The 24,168-nt window shown below is 44.9% G+C and overlaps 2 protein-coding genes across 3 annotated transcripts in view; one reads left to right on the top strand and one right to left on the bottom strand.

Annotated features, from left to right (window-relative positions):
* Positions 1–24,168, bottom strand: part of LOC138215521 (protein NLRC3-like) — a 116,573-nt gene that overhangs the window by 32,047 nt on the left and 60,358 nt on the right. The gene's annotated exons all lie outside the window — the stretch shown is intronic.
* LOC138215522 (protein NLRC3-like) overlaps positions 3,367–24,168 on the top strand; it is a 132,172-nt gene continuing 111,370 nt past the window's right edge. The window contains exon 1 of the mRNA XM_069177730.1: positions 3,367–4,008. Within this exon, the coding sequence (XP_069033831.1) occupies positions 3,878–4,008 (131 nt within the window). The 5' untranslated portion in view covers positions 3,367–3,877. The remainder of the gene's footprint in view (positions 4,009–24,168) is intronic.

The raw sequence follows: 24,168 nt of genomic DNA, 5'->3' as shown, positions 1-24,168 counted from the left end.
TGGAAAATCCTTTAAATTCAGGATCTGTTTCTATAAAACTCATAATCCCTGAGTACCAGGTAGAAAGACACTGTGGTGGCGGTGCGTGGTTAGCTCAGCTGCAGGGGGTAAAGAGTGGGAGGAGTGGTTCAGGGAATGGTGCCGGGCAGGATTAATGAGCACAGCTGAGCGGGATGTGGACTGATGAGCTCTCCCCTATAAAGGGAGCAGGGAGGAGGAGGCTGAAGAGGAGGAAGCGGTTGCACGAGGACAGTGGTGTATGGGCCGGGCAAATAAAAGCATTTTACACCTGGTCGTGGTAAGAATTAAGTGTGTGCATGGGGATGTTCACGATTATCCGGTGGTGGCTGTAGAAATTAGATACGGGGGGAAAAAAACAGAAAGTGAAGGCTGCAGTTAGCTCCCGCCTTACGCACCTCCTAATCTTGGGGACAGATTGGCCCGGGTTTCATAAATTAATGGGGAAGTGTACGGAGGTGCGTTCACGACCGGCAGGGACATGCGGGATGTGTGCTGTGCTCAGCGGTGACGCGAGGTTGTCCGACGCTGCAGAGAGGGAGGAGGAACCAGCGGAGACTCCGGTGGAGACTCCACCGCTTCCCGAATTACGCTCCATGGAGGATTTTCCACTTGAGCAGTCTCTCTGCACTTCGCCTTTGGCCAAGTGATAAGAATTGATGGTCAGCTGGTGCGCCCTGACGCAGCGCTGTCATATCCGCACTTCTCATTGATTAGGGACACACTGTACAGAGGGAGTCGTGACACTCAAACAGGTCAAGAAAACACCCAGTTGTTGGTGCCGAAAAGCCGTCGGGAAATGATTTTCCAGGCGGCTCACTATAACCTGATGGCTGGCCACATGGGATATGAGAAAACTCTGGACCGGATAACGGCCCGGTTTTACTGGCCGGGCATCCGAGGGGATGCCCGGTAAACCAGCCGGCCATTCCGAGGGCGCCTTTACATCCTCTACCCTTGATGGAGGTCCCATTTGACCGTATTGGCATGGACCTCATCGGGCCATTTCACCGGAGTGCACGCGGATATCGCTTTGCGTTGCTTCTGGCGGATTACGCAACACGATATCCCGAGGCAGTGCCGTTGCGCAGCATTTCGGCAAAGAGTGTTGCACAGGCTTTGTTTCAGGTCATCTCCCGAGTCGGAATCCCGAAAGAGATTCTGACTGACCAGGGAACCCAGTTCATGTCAGGAACACTGAGAGAACTTTATGGATTACTGGGCATTAAGTCTATTCGGACCAGTGTTTATCACCCACAGACTGACGGGCTTGTGGAGTGTCTGAATAAGACTTTAAAGTCCATGATTCGTAAATTTATACACGATGATGAACGTAATTGGGATAAATGGCTTGATCCTCTGTTGTTTGCAGTGCGGGAGGTCCCCCAGGCCTCGACGGGATTTTCTCCCTTTGAACTGCTGTTTGGCAGGAAACCATGAGGGGTGCTCGACCTGCTTAAGGAAAACTGGGAGGAAGGTCCGAGCTCCAGCAAAAGTGAAATTCAATACATCCTGGACCTGCGAGCAAAACGCCACACGCTGGGTCAGATGTCACGAGAATTTGCTCCAGGCCCAGGAACATCCACAACGGCTGTACAACAGGGGGGCCAAGCTGAGGCAGTTCACACCGGGAGAAAAAAATACTTGTATTGCTTCCTTTTTCCAGCTTGAAACTCCTCGCCAAGTGGCAAGGGCCCTTTGTGGTCACAGGGCCAGTAGGGGACTTCGACTATGAGGTGGTGCGGTCTGACAGGGGCGGAGCTACACAGCTCTACCACCTCAACCTCTTAAAAGCATGGAGAGAGGCGGAGTCTGTTTCTCTGGTGTCCTCGGTATCTGAGACAGAGGAGCTGGGGCCAGAGGTTCCAAAGTCCACCAATCCTGCCTCGCTCCCTTTTGACACCCATCTCTCCGGGACCCAGAGAACAGACGTTGCAGAAGCAGTTTGCTGATGTGTTCTCCCTCCTGCCAGGACGCACGAACCTCATAGTGCACAACATTAAGACGTCTCCGGGCGTGACGGTGCGGTCGCGACCCTACAGGCTACCTGAACACGAGAAAAATTGTTCAGAGAGAATTGGCGGCTATGCTGGAGATGGGAGTAATAGAAGAGTCCAACAGTGCCTGGTGTAGCCCCATTGTTCTTTTTGTCAAGAAGGATGGATCTATTCGGTTCTGTGTGGACTGTCGCAGGGTGAGTGATGTGTCATGATTTGATGCGTACCCAATGCCCCGGGTCGACAAACTCCTGGATTGGCTGGGCACTGCGCGTTTCTTCACGACACTGGATTTAACCAAGGGCTACTGGCAGATTCCTCTCTCGCCAGAGTCCAAGGAAAAAACGGCCTTCTCCACTCCGTTTGGATTATACCAATTCGCCACGCTTCCCTTTGGGTTGTTCGGTGCCCCGGCCACTTTCCAACACCTCATGGACCGGGTGCTGCGTCCGCATGCTGCATATGCTGCCACCTACCTGGATGATGTCATCATCCACAGCACCACCTGGGCGGAGCATGTGCAGCGGGTGGGCGCAGTGCTGGAGTCCCTGAGGCAGGCTGGGCTCACCGCCAACCCATGGAAATGTGCAGTTGGACGGAAGGAGGTACGGTATCTGGGGTACCACTTGGGCGGCGGGCAGGTGCGCCCTCGGGTGGACAAGACGGTGGCTATCGGGGCCTGTCCGCAGCCCAAGACAAAAGAAGAGGTGAGGCGGTTTTTGGGGCTGGCGGGGTATTACAGACGGTTCATCCCGGGCTTCGCGGAACTGACCAGCCCCTTAACCGACCTGATCCGGAAAGGTGCCTCGGATCCGATCCAGTGGACGGAGCAGTGCCAGCGGGCGGTTGAGAAGGTAAAACAGGCTCTCTGTGGGGAACCATTTCTCCACACCCGTAACATCTCTCTCCCCTTTACTCTGCAGACTGATGCGTCGAACAGACGGCTGGGGGCTGTTTTGTCCCAGGAGGTGCGGGGGGTTGACCGCCCTGGTGTGTACATCAGCCGGAAGTTATCGGAGAGGGAGGCCAGGTACAGCACAGTGGAGAAGGAGTGCCTGGCCATCCGGTGGGCGGTCGACTCCCTGCGGTACTACCTGCTGGGACGCTCATTCACCCTCTGTTCGGACCACGCTCCGCTGCAGTGGCTCCACCGCATGAAGGATACCAACGCCCGGATCACTCGGTGGTATCTGGTGTTACAACCTTTTAACTTCAAGGTGGTCCATAGGTCGGGGGCGCAGATGACTGTGGCCGACTTCCTCTCCCGCTCTCGGGGGGGGAGGAAGTAGGTTAGGCCGGATGGCTCCCGACCCAAGTCGGGCGGTGGGGGTATGTGGTGGCGGGGTGTGGTTAGCTCAGCTGCAGGGGGTAAAGAGTGGGAGGAGTGGTTCAGGGAATGGTGCCGGGCAGGATTAATGAGCACAGCTGAGCGGGATGTGGACTGATGAGCTCTCCCCTACAAAGGGAGCAGGGAGGAGGAGGCTGAAGAGGAGGAAGCGGTTGCACGAGGACAGTGGTGTATGGGCCGGGCAAATAAAAGCATTTTACACCTGAACGCAACACTGAGCGTGTCATCTGTGTCCAGGAGAGACCCCGGTAGCACCAATCGTGCTACAGACACGTGACACACATTTATATCATCTCCAAGGAAAAGACACATGGGAGGGAAACATGGAGAAAATAAAGAGAAGTGAGATAATGTACCAACTAGACTGGAAGAAAAGGAGTAAAAACTAGTGTGTGGTACTTCCTCCTGTTTGTGTTTGGGTGAGACTCTTGAACAACCTGTTTGTCCTGATTCCTGTTCTGAGCTCTCAGTCAGTGTTCCTGGTTTTCCTCTCAGATGGACTGAAGTCCAGAAGATGAGTGTTTGTGTGGAGGAAGATGAGGACCGAGACGAGTCTCCAGGATCCATCTGTCTGTCTCTGAAGAGTGATCGGTCCAAAGGACGTCCTCCACAGTTCAGTACTGAACCAGAACCTTCAGACTCAAAGTAAGAGAACTGATACCAACCTTTGAACCTCCAAACTGTCGGTTATAACAGAACTTAGTGTGTTGAGGTTCTGCAGCTGACGTCACTTCCTGGAACAGCTGCTGTCGTGTCACAGATCCTGTTCACACCTGCAGGGTTCAACGTAACATTTTTTCTCCACTGGTCTGTAGGTCAGAGTTTTTACTGGCCCCTTGGAGCGACCGGTCACACAGGGACTCATGCAGTTTAGAGGGGCAGAGTGGAACCAGGTTATTTCCTGTAGCGAATTCAAGCAAACTGCAATATTTGGGGGATCTTGTCATTTTTTTAAATTCCTGAGAATTTTCTGGAAAAGATGTCGTCAGCAGAAGCTGTGCTTAAAGTTTGGCATAAATTAAGTTATTTCAAACAAAACTCGCTTTATTACCAAAATGAACTCCTCATTTACAATCAACACGGCTCTGCCTCCTCTGCTGTCATCACCCAAAACAAACCCTGTGCACCTGAGGAAACAGGAACAAGCAGAAAAACAGGAAGTGGCAGGGTTTGAGTGTAAAGTGGCCTTCACAATAAAATGTTCTAATTAAATGCTTATTATCGATAGAAGTGATTATATGTTATTGTATGCTAAAAACATGCATATACAATGTCAAGTTGCAAGAGACTGCTCTTTGTTTCTGTGCATACAATAGGTCGATGTGTTGAATTGATGTTAATTAAACATCATCTAAAGCTCTTATTTTGACAGCTGATGTAGTCCTTGTTTCTACATTACAGTCACAGACTGTCTGTTCTGAAAAGCTGAGTCACTCTGAATAATCAATAGAAATGATCTCCAAGAGAGAAGCTGTCCTGTGTGGTTGTGTCGAGCAGCTGAACTGAAAAGTTCTAATAACAGTTTAGAGACAATCTTAAAAACAATCCTAAACCAGTGTTAGAGTTACTTTTTTAACAAAAACCAGGAAACAAACAACAACAACCATACAAACACAACAAAGTGGAACCCTGCACAGTAATGAAGAAACAGACGGGCCTCCATGTGTGAAATCAACCTGAACTGAAGGGAAAGAATCAAGAAGACAAGAAGTGCAGACACATCAGCAGCATTTGTTTCAATCAGGACTTTGTTTTGTTTTTTATTCATTTTTCATTGATGTTCATTCATTTCACAAGTCAGAAAAAAACATAAAAACATGTTTGTGATCGGTCCATAAGAGAACCTCCAGAGTTCAGTACTGAACCAGAACCTTCAGACTCAAAGTAAGAGACTGTTGTTGTTGTTGTAAACTGACCACATGGAAGATGATTCATTGAGGATGAAGACAAAATGCTCAGCTGAAATATTTTCATTCATGAAGCAGAACTATCAGTGAAGTTTAAAATCAGGAGGATTCTAGTTTAAAGTATTTTGTAGTAAAACACCTGAAAACTTCTATTTCACGTTTCACACTTCAACCAACATGTTTCAGCCTATAAAGATCTGAAAGCTTTAGTAAGTGGACCTCTGAGCTTCGGTTCTCTCCATCATACAGTAGATTGTTCTGTGAGGTCCAGAACAACCATCAGCAGATTATTGTAGTGATGAAGAAATGTGTTGACAGACTGAGGAAGAGGAGGGGTGTCCCTGAGGAGGAGCAGCTGTCCTGCTGTGTTCTGTGTCAGGACGTCCTGAAGGATCCCGTCTCCACCAGCTGTGGACACCGGTTCTGCAGACGGTGCATCACCTCCTACAGGGACCAGTCGGCTCCATCAGGAGACTCCTCCTGTCCCCAGTGTGGACAAAGATCCAGAACCGGACCTGGACCGCAGACAGCCAATCAGACCGGCACTGTACAAAGTAAGACTGTCCATCTGTCTGCTTGGGACTCGGTTCTGAAAACTGGACCTGTTGTTTTATACCGTCTCATTTGTTACATCAGACATTTACCGTATTTTTCGGACTATAAGGCGGACTTAAAATCCTTAAATTTTCTCAAAAATTGACAGTGCGCCTTATAATCCAGCGCGCCTTATGTATGGTTACTTGTTGTGCTTATTGATCGATTTTATGGGGTACAATGCACTCAAAAATCTGTCAATGTGTAAGTACGATTTTGGTAAGCAACGAAGCCGCTCCGCTCAATGGATATTCGGAGCATTACGGTACGCTGTGTCACTACCTGATCGGCCCCGTAACAGCAATGTAATGTCTAAACTAAAAGTGCATTCATGTAAGGCAGCCCGCGCCCGGAGTTTGATTTACCGGACTGTGTTGTTTTGCTTAATGCGCCTTATAATCCGGTGCGGTTTATGTGTGAACATAGACACGTTAATTCACAGTGCGCCTTGTAGTCCGAAAAATACGGTAAATATTTGTAAATCCAACAGAACTGAACCAGGTTCCTCTTCCTGTCTTTGGTTTGTGTGCAGCTTCTCTTTCTTTAGTCTGACAGCTGTTCTTGTCTTTGTCCAGATGTTGGTCTGCAGCAGGTTTTAGATGAACATAAGATCAGTGTGAGGAGGAGATGTGAACATGTGACTGAAGGAAGTGATGAAAGAGGAAGTGGAACCCTCCTGAAGAGGATCTACACAGAGCTCTACATCACAGAGGGACGGAGCGAAGAGGTTGATACCCAACATGAGGTGAGACAGATGGAGATCAAGAAGATGATCCTCCATGACGCTCCAATCAAGTGCCACGACATCTTTAAAGCCTTCCCCGACCAGCAGAGACCCATCAGAGTGGTTCTGACCAACGGCGTCGCCGGTGTCGGAAAAACCTTCTCGGTGCAGAAGTTCTCTCTGGACTGGGCCGAGGGCTCGGAGAACCAGGACGTCAGCGTGGTGATTCTGCTGTCGTTCAGGGAGCTGAACTTGATCCGAGATGAGCGGTACAGTCTTCTCACGCTGCTCCGTGTTTTCCATCCAACGTTACAGAAGGTCTCAGCAGAGCAGCTCGCTGTCTGGAAGCTTCTGTTCATCTTTGACGGCCTGGATGAAAGCAGACTCTCTCTGGACTTCAGCAGCAGGAAGCTCGTTGATGTCACTCACGAGTCCTCCGTCGACGTGCTGCTGACCAACCTCATCGAGGGGAATCTGCTTCCCTCGGCTCTCGTCTGGATAACTTCCCGACCCGCGGCGGCCAATCAGATCCCTCCTGAGTGTGTCGACAGGCTGACGGAAGTACGAGGCTTCACTGACGCCCAGAAGGAGGAGTACTTCAGGAGGAGGTTCAGTGATGAAGAGCTGTCCAGCAGCATCATCTCCCACATCAAGACCTCCAGGAGCCTCCACATCATGTGTGGAATCCCCGTCTTCTGCTGGATCAGCGCTACAGTTCTGGACCACATGTTGACCACCGAGCAGAGAGGAGAGCTGCCCAAGACCCTGACTGACATGTACTCACACTTCCTGCTGGTTCAGACCAAGAGGAAGAAGAACAAGTACGATGGACAAGAGACGAGTCCACAGGAGCTGACTGAGGCTGACGGGGAAGTTCTTCTGAAGCTGGGGAGGCTGGCGTTTGAACATCTGGAGGAAGGAAACATCATGTTATACCAAGAAGACCTGCAGCGGTGCGGTCTGGACGTCACAGAGGCCTCGGTGTACTCAGGAGTTTGTACAGAGATCTTCAAGAGAGAGTGTGTGATCTTCCAGAAAACAGTCTACTGCTTTGTTCATCTGAGCGTTCAGGAGTTTCTGGCTGCCGTCTACATGTTCCACTGTTTCACTGACAGGAACACAAAGGTGCTGCAGGACTTCCTGGAAGATAAGATGGATTCAAATGAAAAGTCTTTTCTGAAGAAGATTTCTAAGTCTTTCAGAAACAGTGATGATCTTTTCCCTCCTTTGGATGACTTCCTGAGAGGAGCCATGGAAAAATCCCTCCAAAGTAAAAGTGGCCACCTGGACCTGTTTGTTCGCTTCCTTCATGGCCTCACTCTGGAGTCTAACCAGAGACTCTTAGGAGGCCTGCTGGGTCAGAAAGAGAGCGATCCAGAGATCATCCAGAGAGCCATCAAGAACCTGAAGGAGATGAACAGTGATGAAATCTCTCCAGACAGAAGCATCAACATCTTCCACTGTCTGATGGAGATGAACGACCTCTCAGTCCATCAGGAGATCCAAGACTTCCTGAAGTCAAAGAACAGATCAAAGAATAAACTCTCTGAAATCCACTGCTCAGGTCTGGCCTCCATGTTGCAGATGTCAGAGGAGGTTCTGGATGAGTTGGACCTGAAGAAGTACAACACATCACAGGAGGGACGACGGAGACTGATCCCAGCTGTGAGGAACTGCAGGACGGCTCGGTGAGTCCACATGTGATCATTAACGTTATCAATCAGATCAGTAGTTTGGTTCTTCAAATATTCTCACCAGAACATTGTCATTATTCTTTAAACAGTGTTCCACTGGTTTGTTGTAAACATTAATGTCAGTTGTAGTTCTGGTTGGATTCTGGTTCATCCGGTTTTTAATGTATTTACAATATGAATTTTTCATAAACCACCAAATGATATCATTGAAACTGCTGAAGCTTTACATGAGGTAGCGCACTAAACGTACTCATAGAACTGAAGTTACATCCAGGTAACTATTAATTGACTGCATACAGTGCAGCCCACCGTGACGTCACCCATCAGGATGTGAGGGCTCGTTTTGAAGCCTCCAGTCGGACATTTCAGCTGACGCTGTCTTGATGTTGTGGACCCAGAAGAGACCATATTTTGATGAGCTGGGAGGAGCAATCAGTGGACCTAACAGGGAGCCCAGGGACATTAGGCCCCGCCCACATGAACAGTAAACCCTGAAACCACTCCAGGCCTGTCAATCAAACAGCTCCGCCCCCAATCATATCTGTGTTTGAGTCTTAATATCTAATGAATGATGAATTATTTCCAAAAGGACCAGAACACTGATCAGAAGGAGGGAGTTTATCTAATGACACCATGATGACTTGTGGAAAACATTTACTGACTTTGTATTTCAGGAGAGAACTTGATGCTTTTTCAGTGGGAGTCTATGGAGACTGAGGTTCTTTGGAGACGGCCCCTAGTGGCCCTCAGTGGTGTTGCACTTTAAGGCTCTTCTGCGCTGGCTTTCTCTTTCCTGTGTTGTTCATTTTGGAACTGATGGAGAGAATAACTGGATCAGAATCTCAGCAAAATGCAAGAAAGCAAAGCTGGAATGAGACTGAACAGCGTGTACGATCTGGCAGGGTGGGTGTGACTGCGCTGGGTCTGAGTTACGTATCCTGTTGATGGAGATCTGAGGCAGCTGGTGAGGTTCTGCTCCGGTCCCGGTGCACCTGCTTCCACTCAGGTAATCACAGACAGAGAGAGATGCTGGAGAGCAGCTGCTGGGATGTGGAGGGAGAAACATGGAGGCAGCTGTAGCAGACGTGATGCACCGATGTGAAGACTCACCTTTGCTGCGTTACGACACCACATAGTGGACGAGTGGCCAATCAGAGTGGAGTTTGTTCACTATATAGTCACCATGTAGTGGACAATTGGGACGCAGCACCTGCGTTCCAGTATCCATACGACCACACTATTTAGGGCGGCAGAAGAAGATCAGTATGTCCCAAAACATAGTGTGTTAAATGTAGTACTCCAAAAGTACCAGGATGTTGTACTACGTTCGGTCGTATTCTCCAGTCTGCAGGTCAGCATGCTGCTCTGGCTGTTCTGACCCACAATCCTCTGCAGCAGAAGATGCGTCACATCGACTGAGCCACCGAGACTAAGTACTACAAGTATAAAGAAATAATTTGCAATCTGGAACGCAGCGTGAATGTCAAACAGGAAGTGTCAAACTGTTTATCAATCACAGGAAGTAAATATAAAGTGTCGTCTTTCATAATAACATATTTAGTAACATTTGTGTCAATACAGACTTGTTGGCTGTGGACTCTCAGAGACTCACTGTGAAGTCGTGACCTCAGCTCTGAAGTCTGACCCCTCCCATCTGAAACATCTGGACCTGAGTGACAACCAGCTGCAGGATTCAGGAGTGAAGCAGCTGTCTGCTGGACTGAAGAGTCCAAACTGTAGACTGGAGACTCTGAGGTCAGTTCATGAACTGAATCAGAACTTCTGATTTGAATATATTGAAGAGACGGCAGCAGTCAGTGATGTTTCACTATTTTCATGAACACAAATCTGAAGACATTTTTTGAATGTCATGAAATCTCCTTCAGACTCCGGTGTTTAATGAGAAGATCTACAGCGGTGTTGTGTGTTGGACAAACTTATTAAATCTGAACCCATCTGATTGATCACGTGATTTTATCTCCATCTTTTATTCTTTATTCAGATTGGAGAGCTGCAGTTTGTCAGAGATCAGCTGTGATTCTCTGGTCTCAGCTCTGAAGTCCAACCCCTCCCATCTGAAACATCTGGACCTGAGTAACAGCAAACTGCAGGATTCAGGAGTGAAGCAGCTGTGTGGTTTTCTGGAGAGTCCACACTGTAGTCTGGAGACTCTGGAGTAAGTTCACGGTCTGTTACTGTTGTAGATCTTCTCTGTCTAATCAGCAGCTGCAGCTCCTTCATGTACAAACAGAACTTCCATCCTTAAAGCTGTAAATTTCCTTTTGGTCCTATTTTCAGTGTTCTTGTCCTAAATTCAGAGTGTTTGTTGCAGAAAGTGTAGAAAATGTCCTCTGATGGCTGTTAAAGTAAAGAATGTTTGTCATTTGTTCTAAAGAGTCTCAGCTGTAAACAGAAGATCCTCTGAACTCTGATCTGTTGAAACTCAGGGTTTACTTCCTGAAGGAAACATTTGTCTTTGGTTTCTGCTCATTTCAATGTGACTTCACAGATAAAGTCTGATCACTGATATTGATCCTTCATGACACACTCAGATGAAAGAACATCATCAGCTGCAACTGTTTAAAGTATCAGTTGAGTAGTGATGGTGTAATGAGACCTGACGGAGGTGAGCAGCATGTTATTGATCTGTGTTGACATGAAGAGGTGGATGAATGTTGTGCTGACATTTGGATGATGTCAGTAGAAGGCTGACATGATGAAGATCCTCAATAACAGAAGGACAAAGTCATTCAAACTGAACACATCTGATGGATCACATGATTTTATCTCCATCTTTTATTCTTTATTCAGATGGAGGTTCTGCAGTTTGTCAGAGATCAGCTGTGATTCTCTGGTCTCAGCTCTGAAGTCCAACCCCTCCCATCTAAAACATCTGGACCTGAGTTACAACAACCTGCAGGATTCAGGAGTGAAGCAGCTGCGTGATTTTCTGGAGAGTCCACACTGTAGTCTGGAGACTCTGAAGTAAGTTCACTGTCTGTTACTGTTGTAGATCTTCTCTGTTTAATCAGCAGCTGCAGCTCCTTCATGTCTCATGTTGATGACTACAGACTCTGAGGTCAGTAGAGGGTTGGAGTCGCTCCATGCTGCTTTCAGTGATGTCAGTGTTTCTCATAAATATACTAGACTTGGGCGGCCCGTCCATGTAAATTTACAGCCGCCCAGATATATTTGAATGTATTTATGAATGTGTCCGAGAGGACGCCGCGAGATGTGTGTCGGCAGCGAGCGGAGGGGGACAGCTGTCGGTCCGCTGCAGCCGACACTCAGACACAGAGTCCCGCCTGCTCTACAGGCAGCGGAGCAGAGAAGAAACGGACTAAAGTGCCGTCACTCTTCACTGCAGTCCATGTTCACCATCGTTTGCGTGTAAAGGTTGAAAACACCAGCGATCGGTCGAGACATCCAGGAAGTCCGTCACATACAGGCGGAGAGATGAAAGTTTCCCACAAGCTGGACGTTCATGTGTCGCTGCTGCAGGATGAAATCAGCCTGCTACACACAGTCAACTAAAGTCTACCAACATGGGTTAACTATTAAACTAACCACTAACCAGCTGATAGTTATCGCTGACTTCATGAATTCAGCCTGAAATGGTCAGAGCGTCATCTGAGCTGTCGGTCAGAAACTCTCAGTTTCAGTTTCATATCACTCAGAGCGGGCGGATCAATCATTAGTGATGAGGGGGCTGCAGGAAAACTACTGACCAGTAAAAATACTATCAAAGAAAACCTTCTGTTGAAAATAATGCTGCTGCAGTTTGCTACTCAAGACGGTTCATTTATATATATGTAACCCCCGTGCAGCTGTTGCTTTAGAGACAGTGCAGAATAGACAGAAAAGAGGGGAATTATCAAATCTAATCCAGGTTCAATGAGGAGACTGGTTAATCGATCACTCGTCTGACTGCTGCACAGACAAGAAATATCCACCCTGAATTACACTTACAAGAAAAGCTTTAATTAGAACATAATATAATAACAATACTACAACAAATTGACAATTCCACACATCAAAAAGTGTCCAAGCAGGAAATATGAAAATCAAAAACCTCTGAGATCTCAGGAATAAATGAAATTGAAAAAAAGGTATAAAAGAAAGAGTTGAGTTCTCAAATGTCCTACCCCCCCCCTCCCCCCACCCCCAAACAATGTCCAGTGAAATGGACTCCAGGTGAACTGTGATGTCCAGCTGAGATGAAGATTCTCTCAGGTGAAGGTAGACGGTAAGATGGATGAAGATGGGGTGAGTGGTGGCAGGCAGGACGGTGGATGGACGGTACCTCTGGTTCCAACGAAGAAGATATTAAAAAAAAAAACAGCCTCTGCACATGTGCAGGACAATAGTTCATTACTAATTCAATTTACTCAACTGGGCCTGCAACCCGCATGGCTGTAAACATCACACACAATATAACAACTAATTAGTGAACATACAGAACTCAAGGCATTCAATTACAATCATTACATCTTCAGGAATGTTTTTTGTTTCCCCTTCAGATTTATCCTGACTGGTTTTTGTAAAATACACAACTTACTTCTAAATATGGTCGAGCATTCCTGCTAACGAAGCTAGCATGCAACAGTAAAAAAGCATTGAACTTCAATAAACTCACCAGGATATCAAATGTTCAAAGTTCTAAGGATCTGTTGGTGAAACTGCAGCTCTTCAATGGCTCGTCGTTCAACATTCAATTTAAAGTTGTTCACTTTTCTTTAGCGGAATCTGATTCATCTTTTCCTGCTCACAACTCCTACCATACCGAAGCACAGTCGGAAAAACAAACATCCTCTATTGAGACATAGATGATCACTTCTATCCATCTCTGTGCACGGAGTAACAAAGATGATATATTCAGGAAAACATTGACTCTCCTCGGACTTTTCTGTGTTCAGAGGAAAACGGCTACGTGACAACCTGTCGACCTTACTTAAGGGGACAATAACATCGTTCCTAAACATAATAATTAAGATCCCAGATTAAATTATTCTGGGTACATAAGACTCCATGTTTTAGTTGTGCTGAGATGAACATGATGTGAAAGTTGTGGTGAAACTAAACTGCAGACATCAGCTGATATTCTACTGATCCACACTGAGGATCTTCAGGGGAAAGTCTGTTTTCTTCTTCTCTGGTTTAGTCCGCTGACTGTGGCAGAGCAACGTCCACATTTAAAACCTTCATAGAAGAAGAAAAATCCTTCACTGGATGATCGACTGTGAAACTGAAACTCTGGATTTTCAACTTAAAGTCTGACATTGAAATAAAACTAGAAATCTTTTCCACAACATCAGACTGCAACAAATAAATGTTCAGTATGTGCTTGTTCACACTGGTCTGGAGTCATGTGATGATGTTGGACTGAAATATTCAAACAGATCACATCACATCAAATGTTGTAGATGTAGTTTGGATCATCTGATGGACTTTTCTTCCACATTCAGTCGGACATGTTTGTTTTCTTCTGAAACTTGAGGATCTTCAGAGGAATCTGGGATCAGTTTGTTGGACAACATGAGTTTGTATCGATGGAGCCGCTGGTGGAGCTGCAGAGTTTAAGAGCTGAAGTCACTCCGTCTTTATTGAAGCAGCAGCATGTTGTCATTCATATTAATGAGAGCTCTTCTTCACTGCTTCTGTTTCACTGTTTCAACCTGCAGCTGTTTGGAGTTTCCATTTTCTAAACTTGTACATTGTGAACCTTCTTCAGTTCTGAACACACCATGAAACACTGAATGAGTCTAAACTCACAGCTTTTATTCTTTATTCAGATTGTGGAGCTGCAGGTTGTCAAAGATCAGCTGTGATTCTCTGGTCTCAGCTCTGAAGTCCAACCCCTCCCATCTGAAACATCTGGACCTGAGTAACAACAAGCTGCAGGATTCAGGAGTGAAGCAGCTGTGTGGTTTTCTGGAGAGTCCACACTGTAGTCTGGAGTCTCTGGAGTAAGTTCACTGTCTGTTACTGTTGTAGATCTTCTCTGTTTAATCAGCAGCTGCAGCTCCTTCATGTCTCATGTTGATGACTACAGACTCTGAGGTCAGTAGAGGGTTGGAGTCGCTCCATGCTGCTTTCAGTGATGTCAGTGTTTCTCATAAATATACTCGACTTGGGCGGCCCGTCCATGTAAATTTACAGCCGCCCAGATATGTTTGAATGTATTTATTAATGTGTCCGAGAGGACGCCGCGAGATGTGTGTCGGCAGCGAGCGGAGGGGGACAGCTGTCGGTCCGCTGCAGCCGACACTCAGACACAGAGTCCCGCCTGCTCTACAGGCAGCGGAGCAGAGAAGAAACGGACTAAAGTGCCGTCACTCTTCACTGCAGTCCATGTTCACCATCGTTTGCGTGTAAAGGTTGAAAACACCAGCGATCGGTCGAGACATCCAGGAAGTCCGTCACATACAGGCGGAGAGATGAAAGTTTCCCACAAGCTGGACGTTCATGTGTCGCTGCTGCAGGATGAAATCAGCCTGCAGCTACACACAGTCAACTAAAGTCTACCAACATGGGTTAACTATTAAACTAACCACTAACCAGCTGATAGTTATCGCTGACTTCATGAATTCAGCCTGAAATGGTCAGAGCGTCATCTGAGCTGTCGGTCAGAAACTCTCAGTTTCAGTTTCATATCACTCAGAGCGGGCGGATCAATCATTAGTGATGAGGGGGCTGCAGGAAAACTACTGACCAGTAAAAATACTATCAAAGAAAACCTTCTGTTGAAAATAATGCTGCTGCAGTTTGCTACTCAAGACGGTTCATTTATATATATGTAACCCCCGTGCAGCTGTTGCTTTAGAGACAGTGCAGAATAGACAGAAAAGAGGGGAATTATCAAATCTAATCCAGGTTCAATGAGGAGACTGGTTAATCGATCACTCGTCTGACTGCTGCACAGACAAGAAATATCCACCCTGAATTACACTTACAACAAAAGGTTTAATTAGAACACAATATAATAACAATACTACAACAAATTGACAATTCCACACATCAAAAAGTGTCCAAGCAGGAAATGTGAAAATCAAAAACCTCTGAGATCTCAGGAATAAATGAAATTGAAAAACAGTTACAAAAGAAAGAGTTGAGCTCTCAAATGTCCTACCCCCCCCACCACCCCAAACAATGTCCAGTGAAATGGACTCCAGGTGAACTGTGATGTCCAGCTGAGATGAAGATTCTCTCATGTGAAGGTAGACGGTAAGATGGATGAAGATGGGGTGAGTGGTGGCAGGCAGGACGGTGGATGGACGGTACCTCTGGTTCCAACGAAGAAGATATTAAAAAAAAAACAGTCTCTGCACATGTGCAGGACAATAGTTCATTACTAATTCAATTTACTCAACTGGGCCTGCAACCCGCATGGCTGTAAACATCACACACAATATAACAACTAATTAGTGAACATACAGAACTCAAGGCATTCAATTACAATCATTACATCTTCAGGAATGTTTTTTGTTTCCCCTTCAGATTTATCCTGACTGGTTTTTGTAAAATACACAACTTACTTCTAAATATGGTCGAGCATTCCTGCTAACGAAGCTAGCATGCAACAGTAAAAAAGCATTGAACTTCAATAAACTCACCAGGATATCAAATGTTCAAAGTTCTAAGGATCTGTTGGTGAAACTGCAGCTCTTCAATGTCTCGTCGTTCAACATTCAATTTAAAGTTGTTCACTTTTCTTTAGCGGAATCTGATTCATCTTTTCCTGCTCACAACTCCTACCATACCGAAGCACAGACGACGGGAAAACAAACATCCTCTATTGAGACATGGATGATCACTTCTATCCATCTCTGTGCACGGAGTAACAAAGATGATATATTCAGGAAAACATTGACTCTCCTCCGACTTTTCTGTGTACAGAGGAAAACGGCTACGTGACAACCTGTCGACCTTACTTAAGGGGACAATAACATCGTTCCTAAACATAATAATTAAGATCCCAGATTAAATTATTCTGGTTACATAAGACTCCATGTTTTAGTTGTGCTGAGATGAACATGATGTGAAAGTTGTGGTGAAACTAAACTGCAGACATCAGCTGATATTCTACTGATCCACACTGAGGATCTTCAGGGGAAAGTCTGTTTTCTTCTTCTCTGGTTTAGTCCGCTGACTGTGGCAGAGCAACGTCCACATTTAAAACCTTCATAGAAGAACAAAAATCCTTCACTGGATGATCGACTGTGAAACTGAAACTCTGGATTTTCACCTTAAAGTCTGACATTGAAATAAAACTAGAAATCTTTTCCACAACATCAGACTGCAACAAATAAATGTTCAGTATGTGCTTGTTCACACTGGTCTGGAGTCATGTGATGATGTTGGACTGAAATATTCAAACAGATCACATCACATCAAATGTTGTAGATGTAGTTTGGATCATCTGATGGACTTTTCTTCCACATTCAGTCGGACATGTTTGTTTTCTTCTGAAACTTGAGGATCTTCAGAGAAATCTGGGATCAGTTTGTTGGACAACATGAGTTTGTATCGATGGAGCCGCTGGTGGAGCTGCAGAGTTTAAGAGCTGAAGTCACTCCGTCTTTATTGAAGCAGCAGCATGTTGTCATTCATATTAATGAGAGCTCTTCTTCACTGCTTCTGTTTCACTGTTTCAACCTGCAGCTGTTTGGAGTTTCCATTTTCTAAACTTGTACATTGTGAACCTTCTTCAACTCTGAACACACCATGAAACACTGAATGAGTCTAAACTCACAGCTTTTATTCTTTATTCAGATTGAGGAGCTGCAGTTTGTCAAAGATCAGCTGTGATTCTCTGGGTTCAGCTCTGAAGTCCAACCCCTCCCATCTGAAACATCTGGACCTGAGTAACAACAAGCTGCAGGATTCAGGAGTGAAGCAGCTGTGTGGTTTTCTGGCGCGTCCACACTGTAGTCTGGAGACTCTGATGTAAGTTCACTGTCTGTTACTGTTGTAGATCTTCTCTGTTTAATCAGCAGCTGCAGCTCCTTCATGTACAAACACAACTTCCATCCTTAAAGCTGTAAATTTTCTTTTGTTTGTATTTTCTGTGTTCTTGTCCTAAATTCAGTGTTTGTTGCAGAAAGTGTAGAAAATGTCCTCTGATGGTTGTTAAAGTAAATGAATGTTTGTCATTTGTTCTAAAGAGTCTCAGCTGTAAACAGAAGATCCTCTGAACTCTGATCTGTTGAAACTCAACGTTTACTTCCTGAAGGAGACATTTGTCTTTGGTTTCTGCTCATTTCAATGTGACTTCACAGATAAAGTCTGATCACTGATATTGATCCTTCACAACACACTCAGATGAAAGAACATCATCAGCTGCAGCTGTTTAAAGTATCAGTAGAGTAGTGATGGTGTAATGAGACCTGACGGAGGTGAGCAGCATGTTATTGATCTGTGTTGACATGAAGAGGTGGATGACTGTTGTGCTGACATTTGGATGATGTCAGTAGAAGACTGACATGATGAAGATCCTCAATAACAGAAGGACAAAGTCATTCAAACTGAACACATCTGATGGATCACATGATTTTATCTCCATCTTTTATTCTTTATTCAGATTGAAGAACTGCAGTTTGTCAAAGATCAGATGTTATTCTCTGGGTTCAGCTCTGAAGTCCAACCCCTCCCATCTGAAACATCTGGACCTGAGTTTCAACAAGCTGCAGGATTCAGCAGTGAAGCAGCTGAGTGGTTTTCTGGAGAGTCCACACTGTAGTCTGGAGACTCTGGAGTAAGTTCACTGTCTGTTACTGTTGTAGATCTTCTCTGTTTAATCAGCAGCTGCAGCTCCTTCATGTCTCATGTTGATGACTACAGACTCTGAGGTCAGTAGAGGGTTGGAGTCGCTCCATGCTGCTTTCAGTGATGTCAGTGTTTCTCATAAATATACTAGACTTGGGCGGCCCGTCCATGTAAATTTACAGCTGCTCAGATATATTTGAATGTATTTATTAATGTGTCTGAGAGGACGCCGCGAGATGTGTGTCGGCAGCGAGCGGAGGGGGACAGCTGTCGGTCCGCTGCAGCCGACACTCAGACACAGAGTCCCGCCTGCTCTACAGGCAGCGGAGCAGAGAAGAAACGGACTAAAGTGCCGTCACTCTTCACTGCAGTCCATGTTCACCATCGTTTGCGTGTAAAGGTTGAAAACACCAGCGATCGGTCGAGACATCCAGGAAGTCCGTCACATACAGGCGGAGAGATGAAAGTTTCCCACAAGCTGGACGTTCATGTGTCGCTGCTGCAGGATGAAATCAGCCTGCAGCTACACACAGTCAACTAAAGTCTACCAACATGGGTTAACTATTAAACTAACCACTAACCAGCTGATAGTTATCGCTGACTTCATGAATTCAGCCTGAAATGGTCAGAGCGTCATCTGAGCTGTCGGTCAGAAACTCTCAGTTTCAGTTTCATATCACTCAGAGCGGGCGGATCAATCATTAGTGATGAGGGGGCTGCAGGAAAACTACTGACCAGTAAAAATACTATCAAAGAAAACCTTCTGTTGAAAATAATGCTGCTGCAGTTTGCTACTCAAGACGGTTCATTTATATATATGTAACCCCCGTGCAGCTGTTGCTTTAGAGACAGTGCAGAATAGACAGAAAAGAGGGGAATTATCAAATCTAATCCAGGTTCAATGAGGAGACTGGTTAATCGATCACTCGTCTGACTGCTGCACAGACAAGAAATATCCACCCTGAATTACACTTACAACAAAAGGTTTAATTAGAACACAATATAATAACAATACTACAACAAATTGACAATTCCACACATCAAAAAGTGTCCAAGCAAGAAATATGAAAATCAAAAACCTCTGAGATCTCAGGAATAAATGAAATTGGAATAAAAGAAAGAGTTGAGTTCTCAAATGTCCCCCCACCTCCCCCCTCATGCACAAACAATGTCCAGTGAAATGGACTCCAGGTGAACTGTGATGTCCAGCTGAGATGAAGATTCTCTCAGGTGAAGATAGACGGTAAGATGGATGAAGATGGGGTGAGTGGTGGCAGGCAGGACGGTGGATGGACGGTACCTCTGGTTCCAACGAAGAAGATATTAAAAAAAAAAACAGCCTCTGCACATGTGCAGGACAATAGTTCATTACTAATTCAATTTACTCAACTGGGCCTGCAACCCGCATGGCTGTAAACATCACACACAATATAACAACTAATTAGTGAACATACATAACTCAAGGCATTCAATTACAATCATTACATCTTCAGGAATGTTTTTTGTTTCCCCTTCAGATTTATCCTGACTGGTTTTTGTAAAATACACAACTTACTTCTAAATATCGTCGAGCATTCCTGCTAACGAAGCTAGCATGCAACAGTAAAAAAGCATTGAACTTCAATAAACTCACCAGGATATCAAATGTTCAAAGTTCTAAGGATCTGTTGGTGAAACTGCAGCTCTTCAATGGCTCGTCGTTCAACATTCAATTTAAAGTTGTTCACTTTTCTTTAGCGGAATCTGATTCATCTTTTCCTGCTCACAACTCCTACCATACCGAAGCACAGAGGACAGGAAAACAAACATCCTCTATTGAGACATGGATGATCACTTCTATCCATCTCTGTGCACGGAGTAACAAAGATGATATATTCAGGAAAACATTGACTCTCCTCGGACTTTTCTGTGTTCAGAGGAAAACGGCTACGTGACAACCTGTCGACCTTACTTAAGGGGACAATAACATCGTTCCTAAACATAATAATTAAGATCCCAGATTAAATTATTCTGGTTACATAAGACTCCATGTTTTAGTTGTGCTGAGATGAACATGATGTGAAAGTTGTGGTGAAACTAAACTGCAGACATCAGCTGATATTCTACTGATCCACACTGAGGATCTTCAGGTGAAAGTCTGTTTTCTTCTTCTCTGGTTTAGTCCGCTGACTGTGGCAGAGCAACGTCCACATTTAAAACCTTCATAGAAGAAGAAAAATCCTTCACTGGATGATCGACTGTGAAACTGAAACTCTGGATTTTCACCTTAAAGTCTGACATTGAAATAAAACTAGAAATCTTTTCCACAACATCAGACTGCAACAAATAAATGTTCAGTATGTGCTTGTTCACACTGGTCTGGAGTCATGTGATGATGTTGGACTGAAATATTCAAACAGATCACATCACATCAAATGTTGTAGATGTAGTTTGGTTCATCTGATGGACTTTTCTTCCACATTCAGTCAGACATGTTTGTTTTCTTCTGAAACTTGAGGATCTTCAGAGGAATCTGGGATCAGTTTGTTGGACAACCTGAGTTTGTACCGATGGAGCCGCTGGTGGAGCTGCAGAGTTTAAGAGCTGAAGTTACTCCGTCTTTATTGAAGCAGCAGCATGTTGTCATTCATATTAATGAGAGCTCTTCTTCACTGCTTCTGTTTCACTGTTTCAACCTGCAGCTGTTTGGAGTTTCCATTTTATAAACTTGTACATTGTGAACCTTCTTCAGCTCTGAACACACCATGAAACACTGAATGAGTCTAAACTCACAACTTTTATTCTTTATACAGATTGAGGTTCTGCAGTTTGTCAAAGATCAGCTGTGATTCTCTGGGTTCAGCTCTGAAGTCCAACCCCTCCCATCTGAAACATCTGGACCTGAGTGACAACAAGCTGCAGGATTCAGGAGTGAAGCAGCTGTGTGGTTTTCTGGAGAGTCCACACTGTAGTCTGGAGACTCTGGAGTAAGTTCACTGTCTGTTACTGTTGTAGATCTTCTCTGTTTAATCAGCAGCTGCAGCTCCTTCATGTACAAACAGAACTTCCATCCTTAAAGCTGTAAATTTCCTTTTCTTCCTATTTTCAGTGTTCTTGTCCTAAATTCAGAGTGTTTGTTTCAGAAAGTGTAGAAAATGTCCTCATATGGTTGTTAAAGTAAATGAATGTTTGTCATTTGTTCTAAAGAGTCTCAGCTGTAAACAGAAGATCCTCTGAACTCTGATCTGTTGAAACTCAACGTTTACTTCCTGAAGGAGACATTTGTCTTTGGTTTCTGCTCATTTCAATGTGACTTCACAGATAAAGTCTGATCACTGATATTGATCCTTCACAACACACTCAGATGAAAGAACATCATCAGCTGCAGCTGTTTAAAGTATCAGTAGAGTAGTGATGGTGTAATGAGACCTGACGGAGGTGAGCAGCATGTTATTGATCTGTGTTGACATGAAGAGGTGGATGAATGTTGTGCTGACATTTGGATGATGTCAGTAGAAGGCTGACATGATGAAGATCCTCAATAACAGACAGACAAAGTCATTCAAACTGAACACATCTGATGGATCACATGATTTTATCTCCATCTTTTATTCTTTATTCAGATTGTGGGGCTGCAGTTTGTCAGAGATCAGCTGTGATTCTCTGGTCTCAGCTCTGAAGTCCAACCCCTCCCATCTGAAACATCTGGACCTGAGACACAACGAGCTGCAAGATTCAGGAGTGAAGCAGCTGCGTGGTTTTCTGGAGAGTCCACACTGTAGTCTGGAGACTCTGAAGTAAGTTCACTGTCTGTTACTGTTGTAGATCTTCTCTGTTTAATCAGCAGCTGCAGCTCCTTCATGTCTCATGTTGATGACTACAGACTCTGAGGTCAGTAGAGGGTTGGAGTCGCTCCATGCTGCTTTCAGTGATGTCAGTGTTTCTCATAAATATACTAGACTTGGGCGGCCCGTCCATGTAAATTTACAGCCGCCCAGATATATTTGAATGTATTTATGAATGTGTCCGAGAGGACGCCGCGAGATGTGTGTCGGCAGCGAGCGGAGGGGGACAGCTGTCGGTCCGCTGCAGCCGACACTCAGACACAGAGTCCCGCCTGCTCTACAGGCAGCGGAGCAGAGAAGAAACGGACTAAAGTGCCGTCACTCTTCACTGCAGTCCATGTTCACCATCGTTTGCGTGTAAAGGTTGAAAACACCAGCGATCGGTCGAGACATCCAGGAAGTCCGTCACATACAGGCGGAGAGATGAAAGTTTCCCACAAGCTGGACGTTCATGTGTCGCTGCTGCAGGATGAAATCAGCCTGCAGCTACACACAGTCAACTAAAGTCTACCAACATGGGTTAACTATTAAACTAACCACTAACCAGCTGATAGTTATCGCTGACTTCATGAATTCAGCCTGAAATGGTCAGAGCGTCATCTGAGCTGTCGGTCAGAAACTCTCAGTTTCAGTTTCATATCACTCAGAGCGGGCGGATCAATCATTAGTGATGAGGGGGCTGCAGGAAAACTACTGACCAGTAAAAATACTATCAAAGAAAACCTTCTGTTGAAAATAATGCTGCTGCAGTTTGCTACTCAAGACGGTTCATTTATATACAGAACATGACGTGGTGTTATTTCTCTTTCAAAACCCAGAAGAACCAATGAGAGTGTCATTACAGTATTGAATCAACAGGCAGGATGTTTAACATCTGAACAACATCCATCCCCCAAGAAATTTAAACCATTTCAGACAAAAAAGTCATCAGAAATACTTCAATCTAGTCTCATCTTTATGTTTTGTATTTATTTCATCTTTTGTACTAAACTATGGAGAGTCGTATCAATAAGAGTATAAATAGTCTGCAGCCTGCACATCACAGAACCAGCATTACATTAGTAACCAAGTGGTGTTTCTGAACGGGACCGAAGTCTCCGAACTGGACTGAAGTCCTGCTGCTCTTTATTCTGCTGCATCACTGACTGACAGCTGATGGAGGGAGTCTCTGCAGACACTCAGGTATCACCTCTGTTCTCTCTGCTTCTCTCTACAGATGTGACCCTTGTTACTAAACAGGACGGTGTGCTGAGAAGATCAGCTGAGTCCTGATGACCAGAGGTTGAAGCAGCAGCAGCTGGTTTACAGAGACTCTGACTGGGAGGAGGATGAGAAAAGAGGAGGAGGAGTTGAAATCCTGCATCTTCACACGCAGCAGCTTGGACAATTTTTAAGGAAGCATTAATACTGAAAGATATATTCAGGTTTTGGAGCAACATATGCTGCCATCCAGACAACGTCTCCTTCAGGGAACGTCTTTGTTTAATTCAACAAAAACATGTCCAAACACATTCTGCACGTATTCTAACAGCACGGCTCCGTAGTAGAAGAGTCCGGTGATAAACTGGCCTCCTGCAGTCCAGACCTGTCAATCATTGAAAACATCTGGAGCAACGTGACCTAAAAAATACAACAAACCCTGAACTGTTGAGCAGCTGAAATCCTATATCAGGCAAGAATGGGACTACATAAAGCCAATAATAATAACAACAAAAGCCCCAAATACATGTCAACTTTTTATTTCCCTGAATTGCTGAACTTTTTTTTTTTTTTTAATTTTTACTATTTTATTGTCATTTATTTACCTCTTGCAGATATTATCGTTGAATGATGAATTCATATTATATCCATATTTCCACGTATTGTATTAATTTTCACTGAGACATTCAATAAAGTTTGTTAAAAACAACAACAAAAACACATCAAGTGTGATGCTTACGGTGGCTGTTTTCATCTTTTGTGAGAAAAATAAACAGGTTTTATGAGCTCCTATTCGGTTTTACTTGCCTGAAATAGACAGAAAGTAGTTTCACAAAAGATGCTGTCAGATCTTTATACAGGTCGACAAACACTTCAACCTAAAAAATGTTCTTTAAATTTAACACTTTTATTTTTTTATTCAGAAAAATACTCGCCAGACACTCGTCGGTGACGGTTGTTACACTTATTTACGTCACCCGAGTGTGAACACCGGGAGATGACCAGTGTCCCACTCAGGCAGGAGTTTCATTAAAGTAAGGTTTAATGTTTTAATAAAAATTAAAAAATAAAAAGATGGGGGGACGTTTTTTAGGTTT

Source organism: Embiotoca jacksoni, unplaced genomic scaffold (assembly GCF_022577435.1).
Source record: "Embiotoca jacksoni isolate LCO1_2020_lvr unplaced genomic scaffold, fEmbJac1.0.p SCAF_77, whole genome shotgun sequence".
Classification (NCBI taxonomy): Eukaryota; Metazoa; Chordata; class Actinopteri; family Embiotocidae; genus Embiotoca; species Embiotoca jacksoni.
Note: the sequence above shows the minus strand (reverse complement) of the source record. Positions and strands in the feature narration are given on the sequence as shown.